The 26,886-nt window shown below is 41.1% G+C and overlaps 1 protein-coding gene across 1 annotated transcript in view; it reads left to right on the forward strand.

The window, feature by feature from the left end:
* The window catches only part of COL4A3 (collagen type IV alpha 3 chain), a 132,537-nt gene that overhangs the window by 41,035 nt on the left and 64,616 nt on the right, over positions 1-26,886 (forward strand). Inside the window, exons 2-3 of the mRNA XM_042995517.1 lie at positions 24,262-24,318; positions 26,385-26,474. Coding sequence (XP_042851451.1) covers positions 24,262-24,318; positions 26,385-26,474 — 147 coding nt within the window. The remainder of the gene's footprint in view (positions 1-24,261; positions 24,319-26,384; positions 26,475-26,886) is intronic.

Raw genomic sequence — 26,886 nt, forward strand, 5'->3', positions numbered from 1 at the left:
TCTCAGTTCTCACTGAAGGGTGTCAGATGTCAGGCCACAGCATGAGGGAACATCCATGATTTGTAAGGTCCTGGTGAAAGTAGTTGAGAGGTTTCAGAGACAAGACACAGCATTGCCCTTATTGTCTGCTTGGAGACTAAAAGCCTTATAACCTATAAACATTTAAAGTAAAACCTAAGACCCTTGCCCTAGAGATGGTTCTTGACCCAATCAGAATAGGGACAGTCATTCATAAACCAATCTGTTCTGGTCAAACTTTGGGATTTGACCTTTAGAAAGTTGTATAAACACCGTAATGACTTCCTTTCATCCTGACCCAGATTGGCTTCTTCCAAAGCAAATCAAGGTCACAGTGCTATTCTCTGAAAGCTGTGCAAATTAAATTAGGTTTGTTAGGATTTCTGAAACAGCTACAGGGTAGCCTGAAACACAAACTAGGATTCAATGTCAAAGAGACCATATGTATAAGAGTATGGAGACCCAGAGAGGGTCCTCATCCGGCCTGAGGTCATACAGTCTGAAAAGTAACTCAAGTATTTTTGCTTTCTGTCCAGTTCCAAATCTTTCTCCTCTATATCAGGGGTTAGCACACTTTTTCTGGAGAGTCAGATAGTAAATATTTAGGCTTGTGGGCCAAGAGGCAATGTCCTTGGCATTCTGAGCAACTGTTCTCCTAGAAAGGCAAATGATAGTGTTTTCACATCTCAAGATGTAAAACCATTTTTAGCTTGGGGTCCAAACAAAAAGAGGCAGTGAACCAGATGTGCTTGGTAGGCTTTCTTTCCACCCCTGCTCTAATCCGTACCTAAGAGATGTAAATTCTTGTCTCTGCCCTTTCAGTGACAAGAAGCACGTGAAAACAAAGTCAAAGCCGCCATGTAACAAAGATTCTGACTGAGTGTTAGAAGCAGCCACAGGTGAAACTCTGTTCCTAGACAGAAACTTAATTCTGTACTGTATGTATTTGAGCATCCCTTCTCAAGATGGTTTAAGTCACTTGGAGTCTGGTTCATCCTATCTTCTACATATCGAGAAGGCTGTGTGCCTCCGGGACTCTTTGGTACCACACCACGAAATTAGGAATGGAAATTGATGTGAGAATTCTTGATAAGCTGGTAAAATACCATTCATGTGTATTATAATCCCTTAACTAGACACCCCGGGGAAACAAGATTATTAATATGTATCATACTTTCTTCGGTTTAAAAATTAAAAGGTTGTATTGAATTATTTTCAGAGCTTCTTCAAACCCAAGTATATTATGACTGGCATATAGACATGCCAGTAATATTTCTAGTGTTCTATTACAGAAGTCTTCCTTGAGGCGGATTTTGTTGTTTGTATTTTCTCTGGCTTAAACAAAGTTGTTTGTCTCTCACACGTTTTAAAGGAACTTGTGTTTTCACAACAGCTTAGCATCAGAACCTTTTCTCTGTTTCTTGCTGTAAATCCAGCTCCCTGTAGAATGTGTCCTAGGTTCTGTCTTTTTTCATTTTTTATTCCTTAAGCCAGAATCTATAAAAACACTTCACAATCCTATCTCTAGGCATACAACTAGCTTTCCATTCTTCAAATACCTGTTCCTTATTGTAGGCACTAGCTGTGTAAAGTGAAAACATTTCAGAGATGTGTGTGTGGAGAACTGGAGACTCATGGCCCAGTCCTTTGAAATATGGTTGCCAGGTATGTTCACTTTCTTCCCTTTTATTCATATTCTGAAGAGGCTTTTTGTAAACTCATAGGGCTCTGTAGTCTGGGCGTCTGCTTTAAGAACGTTCTTATCACATCGTTACCTACAAAGGGCGGTATTTATCAACTCCGCAAAAATGAAAAGTGTACCTGAAAACATTTTTCAGACAGACTCATTCTTGAATGTCTCAAACTTATAATGGGTTTTTGTTTGTTTCTTTAATTGGCTTAGAATGTAGGATTGAAAGGAGAAAGTAACATAAACTAAACCTAAAATAGACTTGTCTTAGCAAAGCATTTTTGTTTTTCATTTTTGTGGATAGGTCAATGGCCTTCCATTCCCTCATTATTATTATTTCCTTTTTTTAAAAAACATGAAAATGTTATTGTTTTTAATTCCTGATTGCGAAGTAATGGAGATGCCAAAGTTGTAAAACCACTCAAGAAAGTAAAAAGTCAAATTTGAAAGATACCTTAGTCCCACCACCGAAAGTGACCATTTTTAACTATTCCATGTACATACTTCCAGACCTACTGCTATGCATATACGTATGTGTGTCATACAAAAATATGATCACGCTGCTTAGCTGTGTATTTTCTTTACCTAATGTCGTATCTTCTCTCCAAGGTAAAGCATCTGGATCTGCCTCACCTTTTTGTAAATCTCCATAATATTCCACAGTACTGATAGGCCATAATGTATGCAACTGAGTCCTTGGAGATCTTGTCTATCTCGTGGGCACATTTACACTCTTTTCCTAGCATCACATGTGTGGGTATGCATCTCATGACTGTGGCTTTCAATCACAGATGTCTTGGTATTAAAAATTTAATTCTGATAAAACAAACAAGAGGGTGTTTACATGCTGCCATCATGAATGAGCCTGGAGGGTGTTATACTAAGTGAAATACGCAAAAGGACAAATAATGCATAGATTCCACTTCTATGGGGTACCTAGAGCAGTCATATTCATAAAGATAGAAAGACCAGTGGTTGTTACGAGCTGGTGGGGAAAGGAAAATGGGGAGCTGTTTAATGGGACCAGAATATCAGTTTTGCAAAATGAAAAGAATTCTGGAGATCGGTTGCACAACAGTGTGGATGTACTTACCACTACTGAACTGGACTCTCAAAAATGGTTAAGATGAGGTGCGCCTGGGTGGCTCAGTAGGTTAAGCGGCCGACTTCGGCTCAGGTCATGATCTCGTGGTCCGTGAGTTCGAGCCCCGCGTCGGGCTCTGTGCTGACGGCTCAGAGCCTGGAGCCTGTTTCAGATTCTGTGTCTCCCTCTCTCTCTGCCCCTCCCCTGTTCATACTCTGTCTCTCTCTGTCTCAAAAATAAATAAAGGTTAAAAAAAATTTTTTTTAAATGGTTAAGATGAGGGGCACCAAGGTGGCTCAGTCGGTTAAGCGTCCAACTCTTGATTTCTTAGCTCATGGTCTTACGGTTCATGAGATCAAGCCCCGCTGATAGAGTAGAGCCTGCTTGGGATCCTCTCTGTCTCTCTCTTTCTGCCCCTCTCCTGCTCACGTGCACACGTGCATGCACTCTCTCTCTGTCTCTCCTTGTCTCTCCAAATAAATAACTAAACATTTTTTAACATGAAAAAAATGGTTAAGATGATAAACATTATGTTATATATATTTACCACAAAAAGAGTTTTTTAAATTAGTTGTTTAAATGACTGTCTATATTTTATTGTACTATTTGCTCCTTCAGTATATAATCACATTCTTCCTAGTGATTTCAATGATCTAGAAGGTAGTAAAAAAAAAAAAGCAGAATAATTCTGCAAAGCTTCTGAACTTTGTTTATAGTTGAGGCCCTCAAAACTTACCCAGGGTCTCTTTATTCTGAATTTATAAGCAATTCTACCAAGCTTTAGTTACCCGATTTCGTAAATAATAGCACGTATGAAACAGTAAGAAATGTGGGGAGAGGTACAGACAGCTACAGGCAGGAAGTCACCAGTAGAAAGAAGGAAAAGCAGAATGCCTAATCCCATGAAAAGAGCTTCCCTCAAAAGAAAAAAACAAAGCATATTTAGCAATTGAAACCACATACCATCCTGCAATCAAATGATATAGATGCAAATATCTCAATACGTGCAATAGCATCACTCAAAAAATATTTCTTCGTCATCAGTTGTGTGCCAAGAATCCACTGGGGCACAAATGTGTTGACAGTGACAGCAATCGTGTTTAGAAAGGGAGGATTATGTCACTTACAGTCTATTTACAAAGGCAAAAGACCATGTAACACAATGACCGTTGATCAAAGATTGGGTACTTGTAGGGGTGAACTTTAGTTATCTAGAAATTGTACTTCTTAAAATGTTTCATGTTTCCCGGCAACCCTGGCTCCAAATGAGGTTCTTGTTTAGCAATCACATATAGATTAGTGACTTTATCTATTTTCACAGACTTCAATCAAGTTTTGTAAACTTGCATGGAATACACCAAGCAACAGGCATGCAGATTATGAAGGCACATTTGCTGGTTTTAAACATTTGCAATAACTTGATTTTAGCCACCATATTTTCTTGGCTATAGCCCTGTGGTATTTGGGCATTTGTGCCCATAGCCACAGTTCAGAGATGTGGGCTATTGAAAAAACTGACGCAGTACAGAAAAAATAATGCTTAGTATACCATCGCTACACGATGGTTAATTTGGAGTTCTTCCTCCTCTTTCCTGGGGAAGTTGTAAATTGTGGAAATTATCTGTATGCCATCTAGGAGTTTATTTACCACATGAAGAATCAGAAATGAAATGTATGGTTTCAGCAACTGAATTCAGTAGCAGAGATAATTGCTCAAGAAGAATGTGCATACAGAATCCTTGGTTGCCATAGTCTCTGTGATGGGACCTAAGTATTTTTCTTTGGAGATAAAGTATTAAAATTTGGAAGCTTGCAGCAATTTGTTACTTGACACATCCCCAAAGGCAAGGGAATTAAAAGCAAAAATGAACTATTGGGACCTCATGAAGATAACAAGCTTCTGCCCTGCAAAGGAAACAAGCAACAAAACTAAAAGGTAACCAACGGAATGGGAAAAGATATTTGCAAATGACATATCAGACAAAGGGTATCCAAAATCTGTAAAGAGCTCACCAAACTCCACACCCAAAAAACAAATAATCCAGTGAAGAAATGGGCAGAAAACATGAATAGACACTTCTCTAAACAAGACATCCAGATGGCCAACAGGCACATGAAAAGATGCTCAACGTCGCTCCTCATCAGGGAAATACAACTCAAAACCACACTCAGATACCACCTCATGCCAGTCAGAGTGGCTAAAGTGAACAAGTCAGGAGACTATAGATGCTGACAAGGATGTGGAGAAACGGGAGCCCTCTTGCACTGTTGGTGGGAATGCAGACTGGTACAGCCGCTCTGGAAAACAGTGTGGAGGTTCCTCAAAAAATTAAAAATAGATCTACCCTATGACCCAGCAATAGCACTGCTAGGAATTTACCCAAGGGATACAGGAGCGCTGATGCATAGGGGCACTTGTACCCCAATGTCTATAGCAGCACTTTCAACAATAGCCAAATTACGGAAAGAGCCTAAATGTCCATCAACTGATGAATGGATAAAGAAATTGTGGATTATGTACTACTATTATATATAATACTAGTATTATATATATATATATTATATATATAGTATTATATACTATATATATAATATACTATTATATACTAGTATATAGTATATATACTAGTATTATTATATATATTATATGTATATATAATATATATATAATAATACTAGTATTATATATACTATATATATATATACGTGGCAATGAGAAAGAATTGCCACTATATATACGTGGCAATGAGAAAGAATGAAATAATGGCCTTTTGTAGCAACGTGGATGGAACTGGAGAGTGTTATGCTAAGTGAAATAAGTCATACAGAGAAAGACAGATACCATATGTTTTCACTCTTATGTGGATCCTGAGAAACTTAACAGAAGACCATGGGGGAGGGGAAGGAAAAAAAAAAAGAGGTTAGAGAGGGAGGGAGCCAAAACATAAGAGACTCTTAAAAACTGAGAACAAACTGAGGGTTGATGGGGGGTGGGAGGGAGAGGAAGGTGGGTGATGGGCATCCAGGAGGGCACCTGTTGGAATGAGCACTGGCTGTTGTATGGAAACCAATTTGACAATAAATTTCATATTAAATAAATAAATAAATAAATAAATAAATAAATAAATAAAATTTGGAAGCTTGAAAGTTACACATTATTTGGGACATTACTGGCTTTGCTTGTTCCACAGAGCAGGATGTTTCTGCAAACAAGACCATGCTTGCTGGAGGGCAGAAGATATTTTCAGCACTGCTGTGATAATTCATATTCATCCAATAAAACACACATTCAAATTCCCAGAGTTAATGACTTTTGAAATACCTGAATGTGACTGACTACCGACATTGTATAAAGACTACACGCTGCACACATCACTGCTGCTACCATGAGCCTTAGCTACCAAAGTCTTATTATAGGGCAACAGCACCATTGTATAGGTGTGTGTATGCCCTTGTGCGTGTGTGCGTGTGTGTGTGTGTGTAATCCTTTTGAATTTGCCAGAATAGCTATGCCTTTTTTTTTAGGGTTTTCTAAATGCAATTGCACAGTTGGAAAGATGTCATCCAAAGCAAAAACACTGCATTGTTAAAAATCAGGATATGACACCGATGACATGTGTGTCTTAAGAAAACTAATTTAAATAAGCTTTTGTTGTTCTTTCTGTAGTCTTCTTTCCAAAACTCACAGTGAAGCAAGCTATCTAGATGCCTGCTCTGTCGGCCCAAGTTGAACAATCAAAGTCTATTTTAGCAAAACAAACAATATTTTAATTTTCTTCATGTTTTATTTTATTTTTGAGAGAGAGAGACAGAGAGACAAAGTGTGAATGGGGGAGGGGCAGAGAGAGAGGAAGACACAGAATCTGAAGCAGGCTCCAGGCTCTGAGCTGTCAGCACAGAGCCCGACATGGGGCTCGAACTCACAAACCGTGAGATCATCACCTGAACTGAAGTTGGTGCTTAACCGACTGAGCCACCTAGGCTCCCTACAGTATTTTTAATATCCAGAGCAAAGCGAAGCAAATATTAGGCAAGTGTGAAAATACGATCATGTCAGAGAGCTCCAAAAGATATCTGATGCTTAACATGTAAAAATTTAGTGACCTGGGGGTACCTGGGTGGCTCAGTTGGTTGAGCATCCAACTTTGGCTCAGGTCATGATCTCACGCTCATGAGTTCAAAATAAAATAAATGAACCTTAAAAAAATTTTTAATAAATAAATAAAAGAGATATAGTGACCTGGATTTCAATTGCTTCAAATTCTGAATTGTCATTTTGCTTTTTATTCTAAAGTACAGAATTAATAAAAACTCAGTTTTCATATACTTTTGTATTCCCCCCAAAGGGATGTCACCATGGTGCAGAATTTCCCTCCTTCCGATCTAAAATAAGAAAGCATGGAATGAAATCTCTGTCCACTGACCCATTATTTCTTTTTTCTTCTTCTTCTTCTTTTTTTTTTAAATTTTAGTTGGTCAACATACAGTGCGGTATTGGTTTCAGTAGCATTCAGTGGCCCATCATTTCTACCTCATCTTTGTCTTTCCCACTCACTGTGCTTTCCAGCTGGTGCATTTACCTTCTCTTAGTCCCTCCCATTTGTAATACTCTCCTATGCCAACTAGTCCGTTTCTTTTTCCCGGTGCCCATCCTAAGGACTCTGGTTAATTCTCCCCTGGCTTTTTCATCTACCTGCTCCTATGATTTTTATTTACTTGACATTAGTCATCTGGAAGAGATGAAGAAAATCAGCCGTCAAAATGTCTAAAATATCCAAATGTTTGTTTTCCCAGAGACGCAGCTTATACTTTCTTATTTATTTCTTGCTCCAGCTGTCATCACCATATCTATAGGTTTCTCTCTCCATAGTCTGTTTCCAGGGCCATGAAGCACTGTGTTACTCTTGACATGTGCCCAGTTTCATCTCTAACCTTCTTTTGTTGCTTTAACAACACATGCATATCTTATATGGTTATATAAATTATGCCTACCAACTTTATGTATTTAGTGCCCTATCATCTACCTTCCCATATAGTCCCTATTTATTGAACATCTACTATTTACAGTTGTAGCCCCATGCTATCTAGGAGTAGCCTGTCCTTTGAGATTTAAAACTACTTGGAATTCTTGGAATAGCATCTCAAATCCACGGGAAATCCAAATTCTGCCCAAGATTTCTGCAAACTCCCTGGGGCCCACATTGTCTCTAGCTTCTTCTGATTTCCTGTACTTGCTGAAGACAGAGTCTCAGGAGCATGTCAGCTTCCACAATTATTCTTCCATTCATGGACCAGAGCCGGAGAGAGTGCTGCCTGTTCAGTTTTCCCAGGATAAGGCAGTTTTATAGAACAAACTTGATTGTAGAGACAACACAGGGCACTTCACCCATATTTGTAATGTGCTATTTCATACGCCGGGTGGTAGGTGAAGGGGTATTTGTTACACGTCTCTTTATACCTTCCCATATATATGGACACCCACCCTCCCCCCCGAGGTATGTCTTGAGGGCCTCATTGTATAATCAAATAAGCCCAGATGTCATGTTCTCCCCCCTCCCCTGGGAGAATAACTCCTTTCTACCCCTGCCCTGTAAACTGTCCCCTCTACTAGGAACACAGAGATGAGTAAAATGTGCCTTCCTAAGAGAAGCTTTGTTAGGTGGTGGAGAAACAAACAATTACAGTGCAGTTAGATATGTGTTATAAGAGCAGTTATGCACAAAACAGATGAGAGAGCAAGTAACTACCTAGAGGATTTAGGGAGGTAGTCTTCCGGAAGAGGTAACCTTTGAACTGCTCCAGAATGAGCACGACTTAGCCAAGCAGAGTAAGGGGTATTGAGAAGTGGGCATTCAGGCCAAAGAAGGACCATGTGGAAAATCACAGGAATGCAAAAGAGAGCTCGGGGTGACCAGTGGCCTCCGATGCTGGGGAAATAGGGGGAACCAGAATATAAAGAGCCTCGTACGTCATGCTGATGAGTTTGGACTCAGCACTGCCGGCCGTGAGAAATGAACAAACAATTTTAATCAAGGAAGTGACATAATACAATTGGGAAATTTATTTATGGCGGATAATTAATCCTCACCTCTATTTTTAAAACTAAATACTGTTTTATTCCATAAATACCACAGAAATCAGTGTAATAGTTTTCCAGATGAGTGTCAGTTTCTTTTTTTTTTTTGACAACATTGTTATTGTCAAGTTGGCTAACATACAGTGTATACAGTGTGCCATTGGCTTCGGGAGTAGATCCCCATGATTCATTGCTTACATACAACCCCCAGTGCTCATCCCAACAAGTGCCCTCCTCAATGCCCACCCCCCATTTGCCCCTCTCCCCCATCCATCCCCATCAACCCTCCGTTTGTTCTCTGTATTGAAGAGTCTCTTATGGTTTACCTCCATCTCTCCTTGAAACTATTTTTTTCCTCTTCCCTTCCCCCACGGTCCTCTGTTAAGTTTCTCAAATTCCACATATGAGTGAAAACATGTGCTGTTTAAGGCTCAAGATGTAAAGGAGATTCTCAAAGTGTGGTCTGGGGAACCCCTGTAAACCAATCTCCTGGGCTGTTTGTTTTAAATGCAGATTCCAGGCACTCAGAACTATTCTCTAGGCTTGGGATTCTGGAAAAATCCAGACTGCTAAGGGATCCAGGTAATTTATGTACACTAAAAGTTGAGAACCACAATCCTAACTTTCCATTGGAATACCATGAAACTAAACAGAGAGATTCTTTTTTTATCACAATTTGATTTGAACTGGTGCTATCAAAGAAACACATTAATCACAACAAATGCAACCAAAACATTCCAAACATTTCTATAGTTTATTTTGAAAAGCAAATTCAGGATACCAGATTCTCTCCTTATCCTTTATAGAGAGTTCTATATGTGATTTGTTGGCTTATGTCCTGCCCCAGTCAAAGGGTTAACTGGACAGCCTTCACTGTCCTCCACTTTTAGGAAGAAAACATTTTCACAAAAGTGGCCGACTCGAGCCAGGAATCGAGCCCAGCCCAATCCAACCATGAAGAGTTGGTCTTCTCTAAGGGGAGCACACCTGGAACAAAGCCCCACCTCTCCAATCTAGCGCCAGCCATGGGCAAGTGAACTAGCAAGTATGATGGCCTCCCTGCTTGTAAGTCTCCCCCAAATGGAGTCAGCTCCTCTGCCCAAGTGAAAAGGAGAAATTCTGGGCTCCAAATAAAATCTGGACCAACCTTGAACTCAGTATTGGACAGATGAAACCTAAGGCCTCTTGCGGTCTTCATAGTCTATGATTTAGAATAACAGAGAGTGTCTGTCCCCCTCCCCCACCACTAGCACATGGGAGGTCAGACAACCTCCAGGATTGACCTTCATAGGCAGAGAATTGTCAGCCAAAGGTTTCTTCATCAAATATCTGAATCTTTTTTAAAATTTTCCTATGTTTATTCTTACTGTATTTTTTTCTACCAGGAAGTCAGAGCTAGATTGGTGATTTTCCAAATTGGAGAAAAACATCACTTAAGATGAACTTAGAATGCTTTTTAGGTTGAGAAGACAATAAATTTAAATGTAAAGTTAACAGGAAATTTTTCTGGTTTTGAGATGAACTTTCTTTTCTATTGTTAATTTTTAGTAAAGTAAAAAAAAATACAGATAGTAGATGATAATGATAATAAAAAACTTGTAATATTCAAGACTTGGAACAAAAACAAAGTCCCCCTCCAGCCTACCTTCTCCCAAGTTCTCCTCCAAAGAGGCAACTACTTTAAAAAAATTTTTAATGTTTATTTATTTTTGAGGAAGAGTGGGGGGAGGGGCAGAGAGCGAGGGAGATACAGAATCTGAAGCAGGATCCAGGCTCTGAGTCTCAGCACAGAGCCCAAAGCGGGGCTCGAACCCACAGACCGCAAGATCATGACCTGAGCCCAAGTGAGACGCTTAACTGACTGAGCCACCCAGGCGCCCCAAGGCAACTACTTTTGAACCTTCCAGCTATTTCTTCCACTTATTTATCTCCATAATTCTGAAAAACCGGCTTCTAGAGTTATTTTAACACTGTCTATTGACTTGCAGCCCAGTAGGTGAGGACCTATCTGTGACCTACAACCCTCCTTCGTCAAATCTTCCCAATATGCTTATGTCAAAACTTCTGGCTAAATCAGTAGTATAGGATTTCAGAAATTTTTTCATTGCGAAGCCACTGCTTTTCATGTTTGCAACTTTCTTGGACAAACTTTTGTTTTTCCTGAAGTTTTTAAATGTTCTACTGTCACACTTGCAGACAGTTTTCTTGGTGTTCCCCCCAAAGGCTGCCACCCTCTGGCTCCAATTTATTTATGTATACCATGGTCATCCTGAGACAATCAATCCAAGTTAGATGCTCTCTTGTAGATCCCAGGTCTTTCCCTTTCTTGACCTAATTCCTTTTTTTTTTTTTCCTTTGGTGGAACACATCCTCCAATAGCTAACCATGAAAGTATGCCTGTAGGGTAAAATTTGCACTTCATTACATATCTGAAAATAATCTGTGTCTCCTCAAACTTAATGTATCATTTGGTGAGTATAAAAGTCTAGGTTGAAAATTAGTTTCCCCCAGAATTCTGAAGGCCTACATGCACATCTCCCTTGTGGTATTACTGTTGACACATCCGATGCCATTTTTTTCCCAATGCCATTTTGATTCCGATACTTTTGTGAGTGTTGCTTCTTCTTGTTTCCTTTTAGAATCTCATTGTCCCCAGTGTTCTGGAATGTTTTGATAATGTGCCTCCGATGGGTGTGTTTGTAAGAGGGGGACATTTGGTGGGTCTTATCAATTTAAATATTTATTTTCTTCACTTAAAAAAATTGTCTCATATTATTTCTTTGATCATTTCCTCCAACGTTCTCTCTTTGGTCTTTTTGAAACTGCCATTTGGTAAGATACTGGACATCCTGGATTGACCCTCAAAACTTGTGAGCTTGTTTTCTTCTTGTTCACTTTTCCTTTTGTCCTATTTTTTGGGAAAATTTCTGAATTTCTCTTTTATCATTTCCACCAAACTTTTCAGTTGGACCCCTGTATTCTTTATTACTGCCTAACATATTATCCTCTAATGATTCACTTGAAAACAGCAAGCATTTGTCACCTCATACGTTTTTTTGAAGGTCAGGAGTCTGGGAGCAGCTTAGTTGGGTGGTGCTGTCTCAAGGTCCCTCACTGGGTTCAGAAGCTGTAGGCTGGGGCAATAGTCATCTAAGTCTTGACAGAGTTGGAAGACTGGCTTGCAAGAAAGCTCATTCACAGGATTGTTGCCAGAGACCTCAGTTCCTCAATACATGGGCCTCTTCATAAGACTCCTTGACTTGACATGGCAGCTGGCTTCCCTCAAAGCAATTAACCCAAGACAGAGCAGATATCACAATGTCATCTTATGACTTAGTCTCAGAAGTGACGTGCATCACACTTGTCCTATTCTCTTGGTCGTACAGACCAACTCTGGTTCACTATGGGAGGGGACTACAAAAGAACCTGAATGCCAGGAGGAGAGATCACCGGGGGCCATCTTGGAAACTGGCTACCACAGCTCTCTATTCCAATTTGTGTCTTTTCTTTTTTCTTTCTCCTCTGTGTGTGCCCACCCTTTTGGAATGGCCCCTTTTGGGACTCCTTCATGACCCCAATCCAAATCGTGTTAAGATGGTGTTTCTTGGCTAATGCTCCCTGCTATGCATAGGAGCCAAACCCCAAAGCACCACAGTTGGCTTCTAGACTCAGTCCAGCCTCTAACGCATCAGTCCGTCCCACTGCTTTGTGTTTCCATTGCATTTTGATCACCAAAAACATTTATCTTGTTTTTGAATTTGTCCTTTTTATTTTCTGCTTTTGTGTCTTATCTTTTATGGGAACAGAGGATATGTGCCAGAGTATTTACAAATGTACTGGTCCAGTTGACTCAAAGCTTTCCCGGGCTATCCAGCTTCCAACAATTGACAATTTCATCAGTTTTGGTCTTTTCACCTGTTTTTCTTATCTGGTGGGTTGTTACTATTTTTTGTTCTTTATCTATCATTTTATTCTGGTTTTTCACACACACACACACACACACACACACACACACACACACAAGAAGACACATATGAAAGTATTTAAACAACTATCTTCCTGGATTAACTTTTACATACACAAGTGAGCCTGTTTTTCTCCTTATTATTCAGAATAATATTGCTACCCAAGTAGTGTCCATACTTTCAGATAGTGTCACATCACAGTCTTACTGAGAATCCAAAGAAGGCTTCCATTTGGAAAACTGGCCTAGTCTTATGGGTGGGTGACTTTCAGCTTGTTATGTTTCTTTTAGGTTCCTTTTAGATTTCACAGATAGAAAATGAATATTTCCTTGAAATGTCTGGTATTTATGCGATTAAGTGCAAAGTGTCTAAAAACTTCTAATTGGGGCACCTAGGTAGCTTAGTTGGTTAAGCGTCGGACTCTTGATTTCGGCTCAGGTTGCCATCTCATGGTTTATGATAACTTCAAGTCCCAGATCAGGCTCCATGCTGACAATGTGAAGCCTGGTTGGGATTCTCTCTCTCCTCTCTCTCTGCCTCTCCCCCATGCTCTCTCTCTCCCTCTCTCTCTCAAAAATAAATAAATACCCTTTAAAAAAAAACCCAAAACTTCTCGCAACTCTCCCAGAACCCAAAGCTGAAAAACGCAAAACTTTTAAATTCACTTTAGATTTGCTATCAACAGTTGGTATAATGAGCCAGGTGACAGCTTGTGGAAGTACTGAAAGGCACATGATCATCCTCCACACAGACAAGAGCTAAGGGCGGCTTCTCCAGGGAGACTGTCTCCCCTCCGAGGTAGCATCCCTGGAGAGATGAGCAAGAACTCAGACCTGCCGTGTTCGACTGTGCCTTTTCCCCGATTGTCAAACAAAAAAGGAGGAGGCGAGTTGCATACGCAAGCTACTCTTTTAAACCAATAATAGCATCAAAGATACTTTCTGGAAGACGTGGGCCTACATGGGAAACCAGGCATGCGCACGGAGGGGCCCCATCTGCCCCAACATGTGTCTCACCTCTCGGTCTGGAGTTTGAATTTTCTACCAGTTGTGGCATTTATGGGAGAGATGTGTGTGTGCGCATGTGTGCGTGTGTGCGTGTGTGCGTGTGAAGAGACATTTATTGGTAAAAAAAATGTGTTAGTTACAAGGCATATAAAAAATTAATTAATTAGCATGCAGTACACTGTGTGAGATTAGCTTGCTGATGCCCTCAGAGAGACAACCAGGCAGCGGTGGGTCTCTGAGCAGATAGTGGCTGACCAGAAGACAGGTGGGTGAAAGAGAGGAGACAGCTGTGACGAGGCTAGGGCTTCCAAAGTCGTGCCTGTGTTGGACAGTGTAGACTTTCACCAGACCAAGTAAATGAGAAACATAAGAACAGTGTGAATACTGTTTACGAAGTAAATGTCACTTACTTTGACTTTAAAGGAGCACCTTGTGGGGCGCCTCTGGGTGGCTCAGTGGGTTAAGCGTCCGACTTCGGCTCAGGTCATGAGCTCGCGGTTTGTGAGTTCGAGCCCCGCGCCAGGCTCTGTGCTGACAGCTCAGAGCCTGGAGCCTGCTTCGGATTCTGTGTCTCCCTCACTCTCTGCCCCTCCTCAGCTCAGACTCTGTCTCTGTCTGTCTCTCTCTCTCAATGTTTAAATAAACATTAAAAAACAAAAAGTAAAGGACCATCTTGTATTCTGTGAGCATTTACTTGCCTCCTTTACAGCATTTTAATTTGTTGTTTTCTAATGGAATGATGGTTTCTATTTACTGTTGGCTCAGGCACGGCTACCGAAGGTAGTTGTCATGCTTACATAGCAAATTATGAATAAGACAATCGGATGTTGGTCTCCGTTAATTTTTTTTTCCTGCTCTGTGAAGTCCAAATATAAGGAACTTCTGGATTAGATGATCTTCTGGATTCTTCCAACCCCCAAATTGCATTACCTATGCTCTCCTGCCCTACAACCAACCCTTGGACTAAAGTGTGGTGGCAGGAAGGGCAAGCAAAGAAGGGAGGGAAGGGGGAAGAGACTCCCGTCTGCTGTTCTCAGCTGCCAGAGCCTGTCTCTCAATGGGGCTCAGAACTGATCTCTTCTTCCGTTTCTATTTTTTTTACTAAAAAAATTTTTTAATGTTTATTTATTTTTGAGAGAGAGAGACACAGCATGAATGGGGAGGGGCAGAGAGAGAGGGAGACACAGAATCCCAAGCAGGCTCCAGGCTCTGAGCCGTCAGCACAGAGCCCTACGTGGGGCTCGAACTCATGAACCACGAGATCATGACAAAAGCTGAAGCTGAATTCTTAACCGACTGAGCCACCCAGGGGTCCCTTGTTCCATTTCATTCTTAATTTTTTACTCTAACTTTTATATGGTCACAGAAAAAAATGTAGTTAAGATAAATTACACCAGGGTTTAACAAGCTTTCTCTGTAAAGGGTCAGTTAGCAACTGTTTTAGGCTTTGTGGGCTAAGAGGCAACATTAAGGATACTATGCAGATGCCTGTAGAACAAGGGAGAAAACACATACAAGTATGTTTATTTTTTTTATTAAAAAAATTTTTTTAATGTTTATGTATTTTTGAGAGACAGAGAGACAGAGTGCAGGTGGGGGAGGGGCAGAGAGAGAAGGAGACACAGAATCCGAAGCGGGCTCCAGGCTCTGAGCTGTCGGCACAGAGCCCGATATGGGGCTCGAACTCACGAACTGCGAGATCATGACCTGAGCCGAAGTCAGACGCTTAACCGACTGAGCCACCCAGGCGCCCCAAACACATACAAGAGTTTTTATTAACAAAATATAAAACTTTGTTTATAGACACTGAAATTTGAAGTTCATATAATTTTCACGTTACAAAAGATTATTTTTCTTTTTATTTTTTTTTAACTATTTGAAAATTAAAAAAAAGAAAATATAAAAACCATTCTTAGCTCAGAAGCAGTGTAGAAACAGACAGCTGGCTGGATTTGGCCTGTGGAGTGCAGTGTGCCAGTTCCTGATTTATACTGCAAATTTCATGAAGTACCATGTTATGTTTGTCATTGGGATTTTACATCCCATCGTTGGGGGCACAGCGGCAGGGTGAGGGGAAGAGATACATCTGAGTCCCTCTCCCAACGCCTCAGTGGCCCAAAAAGCCAGCTGATCATTAAATATAGCATAATGGTTGAGAATATGGCTCTGGGTCAAACCTGGATGCAGATCCCCCCAGCTCCATTCGTAACTACCTGTCGCTTCTGACAGCCCAGTTTTCTTCGCTACAAGGAGGGGGGGGGGGGCTAATACTAGGACCCACCTCACAGAATTGTTACCAGATGTGAATGAGGTCATTCACGAGGCAGAGAGCCTGAGCAGTGCCATCTGCTCAAAACACTGCTCAAAACACGTTAACTACTGAAATCATTATAGGACTGATCAAAGTTCATTTCCTCTCCAGCATCCTTATCATGGGACCCTTCAGAGTCCATTAATCTCCCGTCAATGGCGAAGGCCTCTTAGTCCTACTGGATTCGACACCTTTTAGGGCAAGCAAAAAGAAAAATACCTGGAGTTAATGACGAGAGGTGGGAATCCCACTCACTGCCTTACACGAGGTGGACGCGACTTTCTTACTGGACTCATTCCCCAGTGTACCAGAGACCTCTGACTGCCACTTTCTTTGTCAGAGCCAGCAATCTGCCTGCCCGCTGCCGTCCAGAAAATCAGAAACGGGTGGCTGATTTAGATGTCTAGACTAGTGATGTGTCTCCGGACAGGGGTTGAAAGATAGCAAGTGGCAGCTCCAGTGAGATTTCTGTGACACCCAAGTGTGGTGGCAGCGGCTCCTGGGTGGGGAAGAAGGGGCCACCGAGAGAGCGGGGCACGGGCGTCTTTCTCCTTCACTGGAGGGCACACTGCCAAGGCTCATGGTCCGTTGCTTGAGGCAGACGCGGGACGGAGGGGCCCTGCAAAGCCCAGCTCATGGAGCCTGTCTGGCCCAGTCAGCCACACTTGGTCAGCTCTTTTCACGCACAAAAACGTTCGCCTCAGGCCATTGGCTGGGCAAAGGATCAATAATCATAATGCAGAATCAACAGACCTGCTCAGTAGAGTGTTAACCAGCTTTGACCGTTGCCAACTTCCCCTTACACTAAACCGGGCTGGGCTGGGCGTGGGGGAGGCGAGGCTGGGGGCGGGGGTTGGGGGGCAGGCAGGGAAGGCCACTTGTGTTCCACGGGAATGCACGTACGATGGGCATACGGGGTTTTAAGGGTAGAGAGAGGCAACACCCAAGATTATTTGGAAATTATCTCCCGGCCTGTTAATGACTAATACAAATGCATGTGCATAGTTACCGTCTTTATTTGTTTTAAGAGTAAAAGGAGTTCATAAATGTCTGCCGCCTGCCAGCGCTGGGGAGATAGAAGGAATTGTGAGACATCGTCTCTACTTGCAGTCTGGAAAGCATAGTAAGCCCTCAACGCATGGGCATTTAAGTAGCAGTATTAAATTAATAAATTAGTAATTGCCCACACTGTTGATAGCCCGAGTAAGAGCTGTAGGGGTGGAAAAAGTTCTCCTTGACCCTCTTTTATTTTTTTAGTTTTTTTTTTAATGTTTATTTTTGAGTGAGACAGAGACAGACTGCGAGCAGAAGAGGGGCAGAGAGAGACAGGCACAGAATCCGAAGCAGGCTCCGGGCTCCGAGCTGTCGGCACAGAGTCCGATGTGGGGCTCGAACTCACAAGCGGTGAGATCATGGCTTGAGCCAAAGTCGGACGCCTAACCAACTGAGCCCCTCAGGCACCCCTTCTCCTTGAACCTCTTAGGGCCCCTGGCTGGGTCTAAAGATTAAACTGACAAAGACAGATTAACAGGAGAAAATCACACACATTTCATTAAAATTTTACATGTGCATGGGAGCCCTCACAAGGGAGTGAAGAACCAAAGAAGTGAACAGACCGGGAAGCTTTTATACCTTTTAGACAAAGAAGTAGTAAATTTGTGAAGAATTAACAAGACAAAGGGGTTTTGGTGACAGCTAGTAAATGGTGCAGGAATAACTAGGAGGATAAGGTTTATTTTCAGATTCCTCTGGTGCTGCCTCTGGACCAGAAAGAGTTCATCTCCAGTCAAATGAGAGTTTATTTCTTGCCTTTGCACAGAAAAGGGGGAGCCTTCTCTGCACTCACTGCTTTTTAATTGCTTACAATTCAAAGTAATTTTTTATGTCATAGAGGCATATTTGGGCTGACACATTCTGGTTTCCTTCACAGCCTTCAGTAAGCATGCCACATACTCATCCAAGTGCTTTACCGATATTCACCCATTTGACCCCATTTTACAGATGTGGAAACTGAGGCACTAGAGATCCCCTAAAACTATACGAGTGACTTGGCAGAGCTGGGATGTAGACTCAGGAAGTGTGTCCTCGAACCAGTGCCCTTAATCCTTCTGCCACATTGCCAGGAAGAGAAGGCAATGTGCGGGTGATCCATGGGTGATCCAAGGGCAGGACAGGAGCTGAGACAAAAAGAAGAGTGTGAGAGCAGCTGAGATCAGCCTTCCAGGAAGTGCCTGCTCCCTTTGTATAATACACTTGACTTGGCACCTTTCATGTAGAAGCATCAAGTACCATTCGGGTTTCCAACCAATATTTTACTAAACAAGTAAAATAAATTATATCTGCCCTCGTGGACAAATGATGTCAGCTGATATATTCGGTATATTCTGAGAGTACTAGTAACAAATACTACTTAATTCATTTGCAGCTTAACAACAGTTGGCTTTTCAATCTCTCTTACTCTTGCTGTTGGAATCGGGACCAATTCTTTGGCATTGGACGAACAACTTCGGGAGGAAATGTCAGACAAGATGGAGGCTAGACGGGATGATGGTAGGAAGGATCAGACAATAGCGTTTGTGTCCTTTGGCCTAGAGTATTGCAGCAAGAAAGGAGAAGGAGAAAGAGGGGGGTCCCCCTTTGACTGAGTCTTTTACTGAGTACAGGACATTCTGCAGGCTCCATATTGACAGCATCTCAAATCATCCTCACAAAAACACTGCAGGATAGATGTTAATGTCTTCCATCTTCAAAGAGGTAACTTGGAAGGATTAAGTGATTCGTCCAAAGCTCCAGTTCATCGCTGGCAAATCTAGGAATAGATCCTATGTAGATCTGGCCTAAGAACTGTGATTTCTGGACTTCTAAACCTTTTAAGATTCTCTACTATTGAAGTTTATTTTGCCTTTTAAGTGAGGTTGTAAAAAATGCATGTGACCTTTATATGAATTATTCTCACAAGTTTATTTAATAGGCAAAAGCGCTGAGCCTTCATGTAATCTTGGATCACTTCCTGATGTGTTAATGGTTAGCAGGGTGAGAAAACCCATAAAATACTTATTAAGAGCTTTCCAGTCATGAGAAATGGTTTCTTACTTGATTAAGGTATATGGAAACTAAGAGGTACTTGACTATTGGAAGAGGAAAAATCATAAAGATGTTACTTAAGAAATATCCATCAGTTATGCTTTCTTAATGGTTAGTAGCATTTGGCCACTCTTGTTTTTAAGTGATACAGCATTTGAATAGAAAGTAATGGTTCATATTCTATTCTACCATGGAACAACATTCCATGGTGTTTCAAAGGTGAGTCCAAAAAAGTGGATCAAACTCAATGAAAATGAAAATATAGCCCCTCTATCTTTTAGCTAAATAATCTATTTGAATTACTCAAATACATTTGCAAATTTAAAAATTAATTGAGGAAAAACAGTTTAATTAAGAGAAATGACTCTCTTGGGGCTCCTGGGTGGCTCAGTCAGTTAAGCATCTGACTTCAGCTCGGGTCATGATCTCACGGTTTGAGAGTTCAAGCCCTGCGTCGGGCTCTGTGCTGACAGCTCAGAGCCTGGAGCCTGCTTCAGATTCCCTCTCTCTCTCTCTCTCTCTCTCTGTTCCTCCCCCACTCATGCTCTGTCTGTCTCTGTCTCTCTGTCTCTCTCTTTCTCAAAAATAAATAAACATTAAAAAAAAAAAAGATTCTGAAAAAGAGAAATGACTCTCTTGAGTCTGGGGTTACTGTCATTGTCCTCCAGAAAGCGAAGTGCCTAATTTCCATGGCCCTGTCCAGGGCTCTCCACTGTATCACACGGGCAGTACTTGCTTCTAAAGCAGCAGTTGAACAGCTGCCAGAGAGTGGCCCTGACTACAATTTTGAGCTTATTTAATCAGGTGGAGCATCCACATGTCAGCAAAATTGTCACATTCTCTGAAGTCCTGGTCAGTCCAATTTTGCAGATATATAGGCAGGCCATGCCTTGCCACTTTAACTGCAAATTAAAGCTGGAACAGTTTGGGAACATCTCTGCTAGCCCAGGCATAGAAATAGCCCTGGACCTGGCTCTGGAGTCTTGGCAACAGTAATGACCACCTGCGTGTGGGTGACATGATGGATGAATAGAGAGTATAGTAGATCCTCTCTCAATGACTCTGCTTTTGAGTGACTCCTGGACTGACCAGAACTCTCCATGCCTGCTCCATAACAGACCAGTCGATGCCCACTGGCACTGCCCACCTGAGACCCATCCCTTAGGCTTCTCCCTCACACTAGCATATGCTTATATGCTATTCCATATGCTTATTCCATTGGTGGAGTTTTATGATTGCCAAGGGTTAGTGGTTTCTGCCAGTTGTACATATTATTATAACAAAGGAATTTCATGAAATATTAAATGCCAAATTGGTTAAATACAAATGCATAACACTTGGATTGTTGTGACAACTAGGTTGAAAGGTTTAATCAGATGATAGAAAAAGTGCTATCCAATTAAGTGTGGCTGAGAAAACATTTAAGAAGTTAGAGAAGAACCTCGTTTGATATCTAGAAGGACTCTACTCAGATTGCTCCATAAGCATCTTTCAGCAATTGGTCTGTTTCAAAGAAAGCAAAAGTTGACATTGTCAGTGGTGCATTATGGGTGTGACTTAGCAAGAATGACGTCACAGAATTCCAACAGCAGACCCATTCCCAAGGAAAAGACCTGGACCCTCTTTTATAAGACTGAAGAATTGGTGTAGACGTATATGTTGTAAGTTATAAAATGTCTAACATGTTCATGGACCTGTTTGTTCATTTGTTTCTGCTTTCTCCCTTTAACTAACTTTTTCAGTTAACCAGATGTTTTTGAACCATCAAACAGGGCTTTTACCCTAATGTAAAGACAATGAAACCAAATGCAAACAAAAGCTAAATATGTTGCCCCCAATGTTTCAAGATCCAAACTGAAGGATAATCATGTAAAAACTCAGGAACTGTGGTTTTGATGATCAGAAAAGGGAGCAGAGTCACTATGGGTGATGATAAGAGGCCAGACCCCAGGTAAGAGGGAACTCAAAGGAACAGTATGGTCAGACACAGAGAGCTCCACACCCAACCCCTGAATAATACCACCCGTGTGAGTCCTAAGGATTCTTTCTTAGAACTGTGACAGTCACTGGTTGGGATACGACTTCATGTATTGGTTATAGGTAAAAGTATTGATCGAGACCAAATCTATGGTATGAAATGAAAGATTTGCTACGAATTAAACAGCTTCCTATTTTCTAATGGTCATCAAGAATCGTGTATAAGGTCTAACTTTAAAACTAGTAGCCTGAAGTTACTGCATTAGTCTTGATTTTGTAGGTTCAGGAATGATGTTTCAACTGGATAAGAACATACTCTTGTTTGGGGGAGTTGCACGCAGAAACATTAGTGGCGAAGTATCATGGTGCCTGTAGTCTACTTTTGAACGGTTTGGCAAAAAGAGCATGTGTGCATGTGAGTCTGTGAGGGAGGGAGAGAGAGAGAGATGGTAACAGTTGCCACACCTAGATGAGAAGATACATAAGGGTTCATTGCACTATTTTTTGATTCTTCCCAGGGTTTTAAATTTTTAAAAAATATTTTTAAGTCCAAGCAACTGACAACTAATTAGCCTTTGTTAATTTTAACATGTAGTAAAATAGCCAAACCTTCTATTTCATTTTTTTGCCACTTCAACCATAGTTTTGCCTAATTCATGCACAGAGAAAATGTCTTAGTCATGGCAGCGTGACAATAGTCATATGATTCAAATATCTTGAAATTCCAGGTCCAGATAGGATACAAATTACCAGTTTTCCATCTACCCATTGACCCATTCAATTAGTCCACAAGCATTTGTCCAGGATTTATTAAACACCACGGCTACTAACGTGAAGAAGACTCTAATGCCTTCCCTCTTCGGGCCTAGGGACATTAGGGGAAATATACATTAAACATATAACTACAAGTGGTCCATGGGAGCAAACAAGAAGGAGGCCCTGATTGCATTTGAGGGAGTTCAGCAAACACTTATTTGTTCAAACTGACATTGACAGGTTTCCAGTAATGTATGGCAAATATGGCTTTTATTTTGAGAAATAAAATTAGGCCTATCTCATGGCTTCCATGCACCTTCTCAGAGGTTAGAGGATTACCTGTGGTTCAGAGATTCTCAGAACGTGCTGTGTTGTGTCTGGGAGGCGGAAGAATCAGAGATGCTCAATGTCCATTGGAAAACAGTGGCCTGCCATCACCATTTGAAATAGAGCATTGAGTCCTTGGGAGGGTTGAGCTTTCTTGCCCAATGCCTGGTGCTCTCCTTGGATGTGGGACTCAGACTCCTTTCTGAGACCCTGCTGCCCCCTCCATAGGCTGTGTGGGAGCTGCTTGCGTGACCCTCCACTCTTGGGACCAACTGTCAGCAGGTATTTAAAACAGAAACAAAAGCCAGAAGGACTCTTGTCTTCAGGAAGCTTTTGCTTTCACCCAAGTGACAAAAGCATCCCTGAAGTAAGGGACACCAAATCCTGGCTACTTGCTTGGAATGACAGGAAGAAAGACATGGCAAACGAAAAAACAGATGTGCAAATTCGTGTCTCACATGATCTAGTGTTCAGAAACAGAGAATGAGCTCTATCTTGCAGACTCAGATTTTAGATGCTAATTTAGAGCTGTGGTATCAGAATCGAGAGTTTATTAAAACAGAATAGTGAGACGCACCCCCAGGGTTTCTGATTCAGTGGGTCTGGGGTGGGGCCAATAATTTGCATTTCTGACAAGTTCACAGGTGATGCGGATGCTGCTGGTCTGGGGATCCACACTTTGGAACTATTGCTTTCATGGAGTGTGCTTAAGTATGTGACTGAAATGAGCATAAAAGCTTAAAAATCTAGAAAGACAAGATTGAACAATTAAGTCAAGGTATGACTTGACCCCAAACATCTGGGAAGAAAGAAAACTGCAGCCTTCTAAAAAATACCAAATATCCAACCCTTGGGGAGAATATAGATTTTCCTTTTCAATCAGTCACTCTCCATTCATATAAATTGTGAGACATATAAATGTGGCATCTGAAAATTACTATACACTTCCTTTCCTTGAAGGGCAACATAGCCTACTGCCCTAGTCTCAGGAAATATATTTAACTGAGGATGTTTTCGCTTGTGTATCTTATTTTAATTGCATAAATAGGATCTTCCACTTTGGAAATATCTGAGGCGATCTCTCTTTTATTTTTCCTACCAACCAGCCAGCACATGCCCTAGACTTGCCCTGCCTTTTGCTGTTGATTAATGTCCTTTTCCTGTGGAAAGCAAACTAGTTCTCAGTTAATATTAACCCAAAGGAAAAAAAAAAAAACTTAAAAAGATAAATATATAAACATAGAACATGTATCAAAACACATTGCAAATCCAGTATTCTAAACTACTTTTTTGTTCCTCTGCTGGCAGAGAAATTTTTAAAAATTGACCTTTATTAGAGTTGGCAGGTGCATAGGTTTTAAACTGTGTCCCGATGACCGCTTAGACAGGATAAGAGGTCCCAAGCTCCCAGCTAAATTTTTGGTTTTGTTTTAAAGTAAGAACACTTTGATACCAACATTAGTGAGTTAGATTGTTCCCCTTAAAGACACATGGTGGATACTGATCACCTTTTCTCAGTCTTGAACATCATTTCAGGAAAAGAAACCGTTCGAGTCACCTATGGAAGATATGACCAGTTCGTATACGCATATGCATATATGTACATTATGTTAAACCTAAGAAATTTGCCAACATTAGACCACTTTCTGCTTACAATTATGTCAATTTCATGTGGTTCAGTGATACATTATCCTGAAAAAAAGGATAGATGACTTTTGTATTTCGCATAGCTTAAAATTCCTACAGTTGATAAAAATGATGTACACTCACCCGAGAGTTCTCCTACATGCAACGTCTCACTTTTTGACTCTATTTCTGTTGATAATGTTGCCCCAGTATCACATGGCTCCTAACGAATAGTGTTTAATGCTCAAAGAACAGAAAAATATGTTTGCTTTTGCCCTGTCAGTCAGGATTTATTAAGTTGTTGTTAAACAAAACTCTTTCTTTTTTCCCTTTTTCCTAGGGCTGTGTCTGTAAAGACAAAGGCCAGTGCTTCTGTGATGGGATCAAAGGAGAGAAGGTAAAAACAAAATCTTAAATATTGCTTTTTTTCCTCTGCAGAGCTCATCCAAGAATTCACTCTTCTTTGCCTAATAGCAGAAAGACCCACAATGTGTTATTCCATTCCCCAAATCAAATTTTAAAGAAATCATATATAAACATTAACCGAAAGAAAGAAAGAAAGAAAGAAAGAAAGAAAGAAAGAAAGAAAGAAAGAAAGAAAGAAAAGGGGAAAGGAAAGGAAAGGAAAAAGGAAAAAAAGAAAGTTTCAGACAACTGGTGTGAATACCGTCAGTTTAACTCTTTTGGTCTGTTAGCAAAAAAGAAAGATTTATAAGAATGCGTCTATATGTATAACCCTATTTACATGTTGATAAACACGAAAGAACAACTGGAAATAGCTCTGTTCACTCACTTTGACCCAGACATTGACATCCGCAGACTTCGAGTCCTGCAGCACTGGTGCAGGCGCGCCCCCTAGTGAACGAATCCTGCAGCAGCACGCTGGTTGAGGCCAAAATTCAGCACGAGGAAGTACAGGTGCCCCCCGCTTTCTGAAAGCTCGCCTGGCGCCAATTCGTTTTTGGGGAAAGACCGACCTTGACCTTTGTTTCTGCTAAGCAAGAGATCTCCAAAGAGGATTTTTGCTTCTGTGAAAAAAAATTACCATACTAATGTAAGTTTTTCACAAAAGCGAAATGGTGTAATTCGAACTTTTAGAAAGCGGGGATACTCTTTGCTTTGTACCATTTCAGTTTGAGAAAAGTTTCGTAGGAACTCTGTGCTTTCGGATAGCGGGGGGGAAACCTGTAGCTCCATTGCAGACTTCAAGAAAAAAAAGAATGCCATGAAATCTCATTAATTCGCTCCATTAACTTGCAATTTGTGATAATTAAGACAGAGGCAGAACTAAAGTTTTTTCTTTGTTTACAAAACCCTTTCCTCCGGGATGCTAATGAATTGCTTAACAATAGTGAAGGGTGACTAAAAATATTTTAGAACATGCTTCTAGCTCTTTAGATAAAATGATTTACATATAATTTATATACTAACTATAATAATTATTACATTTATTTCCAGTTATTCTGTAGTTGATGTGTAGTTTGAGTTAGGTTTTTCCCTGCAGCTATGAATGTATACACTCAGATCCATGTTGGAGAGCTGGGATTTATTCTTGCATTCAAGAATTTATTGAGTCCCTGCTATGTGCAAGCTGCTACTCTAGAATGTGTGTGGGTAACTGGGTTTGGGGAGGGGTGTAGCAAATTCTTTTGTTTCTTTTTATGGGATGTGGCTGTGTACACACAACAATATGAAATAGCCAACTTGATCTCTCTTTTTTTTTTTAATTTAATTTGCCAGTGGTGTGATTAAATTGACTGAATCAGCCAGCGACCTTTACTATTAGAGTGAAATCCCAGGATCCACGTCGGGAAAATTATTTGTTGGTAGAACCACGTGATGCACTGGGCCTAAATTATTTTCGCTAGTTACTAAGGGCTTTGTCATAATAGCACCTAACTCTTTCTAAAAAAACTATTCCGCTCACCCTTTTGGTTATGCCACTCTTGATATCTCCTGCATCTCCTACACAAATAGATTGGATTACTAATTCCTGTGTAATCAAGAAAGGACTAAAACTGATAGCCTGCACGTTGTTCTTTTCAAGCTACCACAGCAATTATGCACACTCCCCAAACACATTCTTGTGCCTTAGCCTCACTCTCTCTCCATCTCCCAGCAAACACACTGCGCTAGTCTCAGCTTTCTGTTTGGGCTTCCCACCCCCAGTTCCCGATTCCCTTTCTCTTAATCTCTGCTCTGTGTAGCCCCACCTTTTGGGGAAAAGTAGTTCCTACCAGACCAAAGGCAATCGCTTGCAAGACTACAGACAAATACTAACAGCTGGTAGCCTTCCATTTACTGTTACGCTGACTGCTGAGTGCGAATTTTATTGAGCCAAGGAAAAAATATGTGCCAAATGTTATCATTAAGTTGTAAAGAAAAGAAAGCAATGGTTGTGGGTGTGTTTGTTGCTGGGCAGTGCTATTCTGTGTGTTTCTTATCTTGTTCTGGTTTTAACAGGGGGAGAAAGGCTTTCCTGGACCCGCTGGTTCTCCTGGCCAGAAGGGGTTCCCAGGTCCCGAAGGCTTGCCTGGACCGCAGGGACCCAAGGTATGTCAGTTTATAAGCTCTCTTGGCCATCCCTTTCTTTTTGATGTTAGCTTTTCTCTTTCAGTCCTTAAGCATGCAGATGTTCCCCATACAAATATGAAATTTCCCCTAGATCTTTCAAGTCCTGTAAGCAAAGGATTGCCATCCCTCCCCCTGTCTTTCCTTTCTCTGTCAGGATTTAAAAAACAAACTAACCCCACTTACTATTCACTCTCCAGCCGGCAATAATTTGCCTCTGGTCCTCCTGCCCTGAAAACATTCCTGCAGAAATCACCCATGACTTTTGTGTCCTTATCTGACCCTCACCCTTCTGCTTTGTTTCACACCCTGCGGATCACTCTCTTCTTGAAACACTTGTCTTTCCTTGTTTCTGGAATTCTCCTACCTCGGATACTCTTCTTTTTGCCACACC

The sequence above is a fragment of the Panthera tigris genome, chromosome C1, assembly GCF_018350195.1.
Source record: "Panthera tigris isolate Pti1 chromosome C1, P.tigris_Pti1_mat1.1, whole genome shotgun sequence".
NCBI lineage: Eukaryota > Metazoa > Chordata > Mammalia > Carnivora > Felidae > Panthera > Panthera tigris.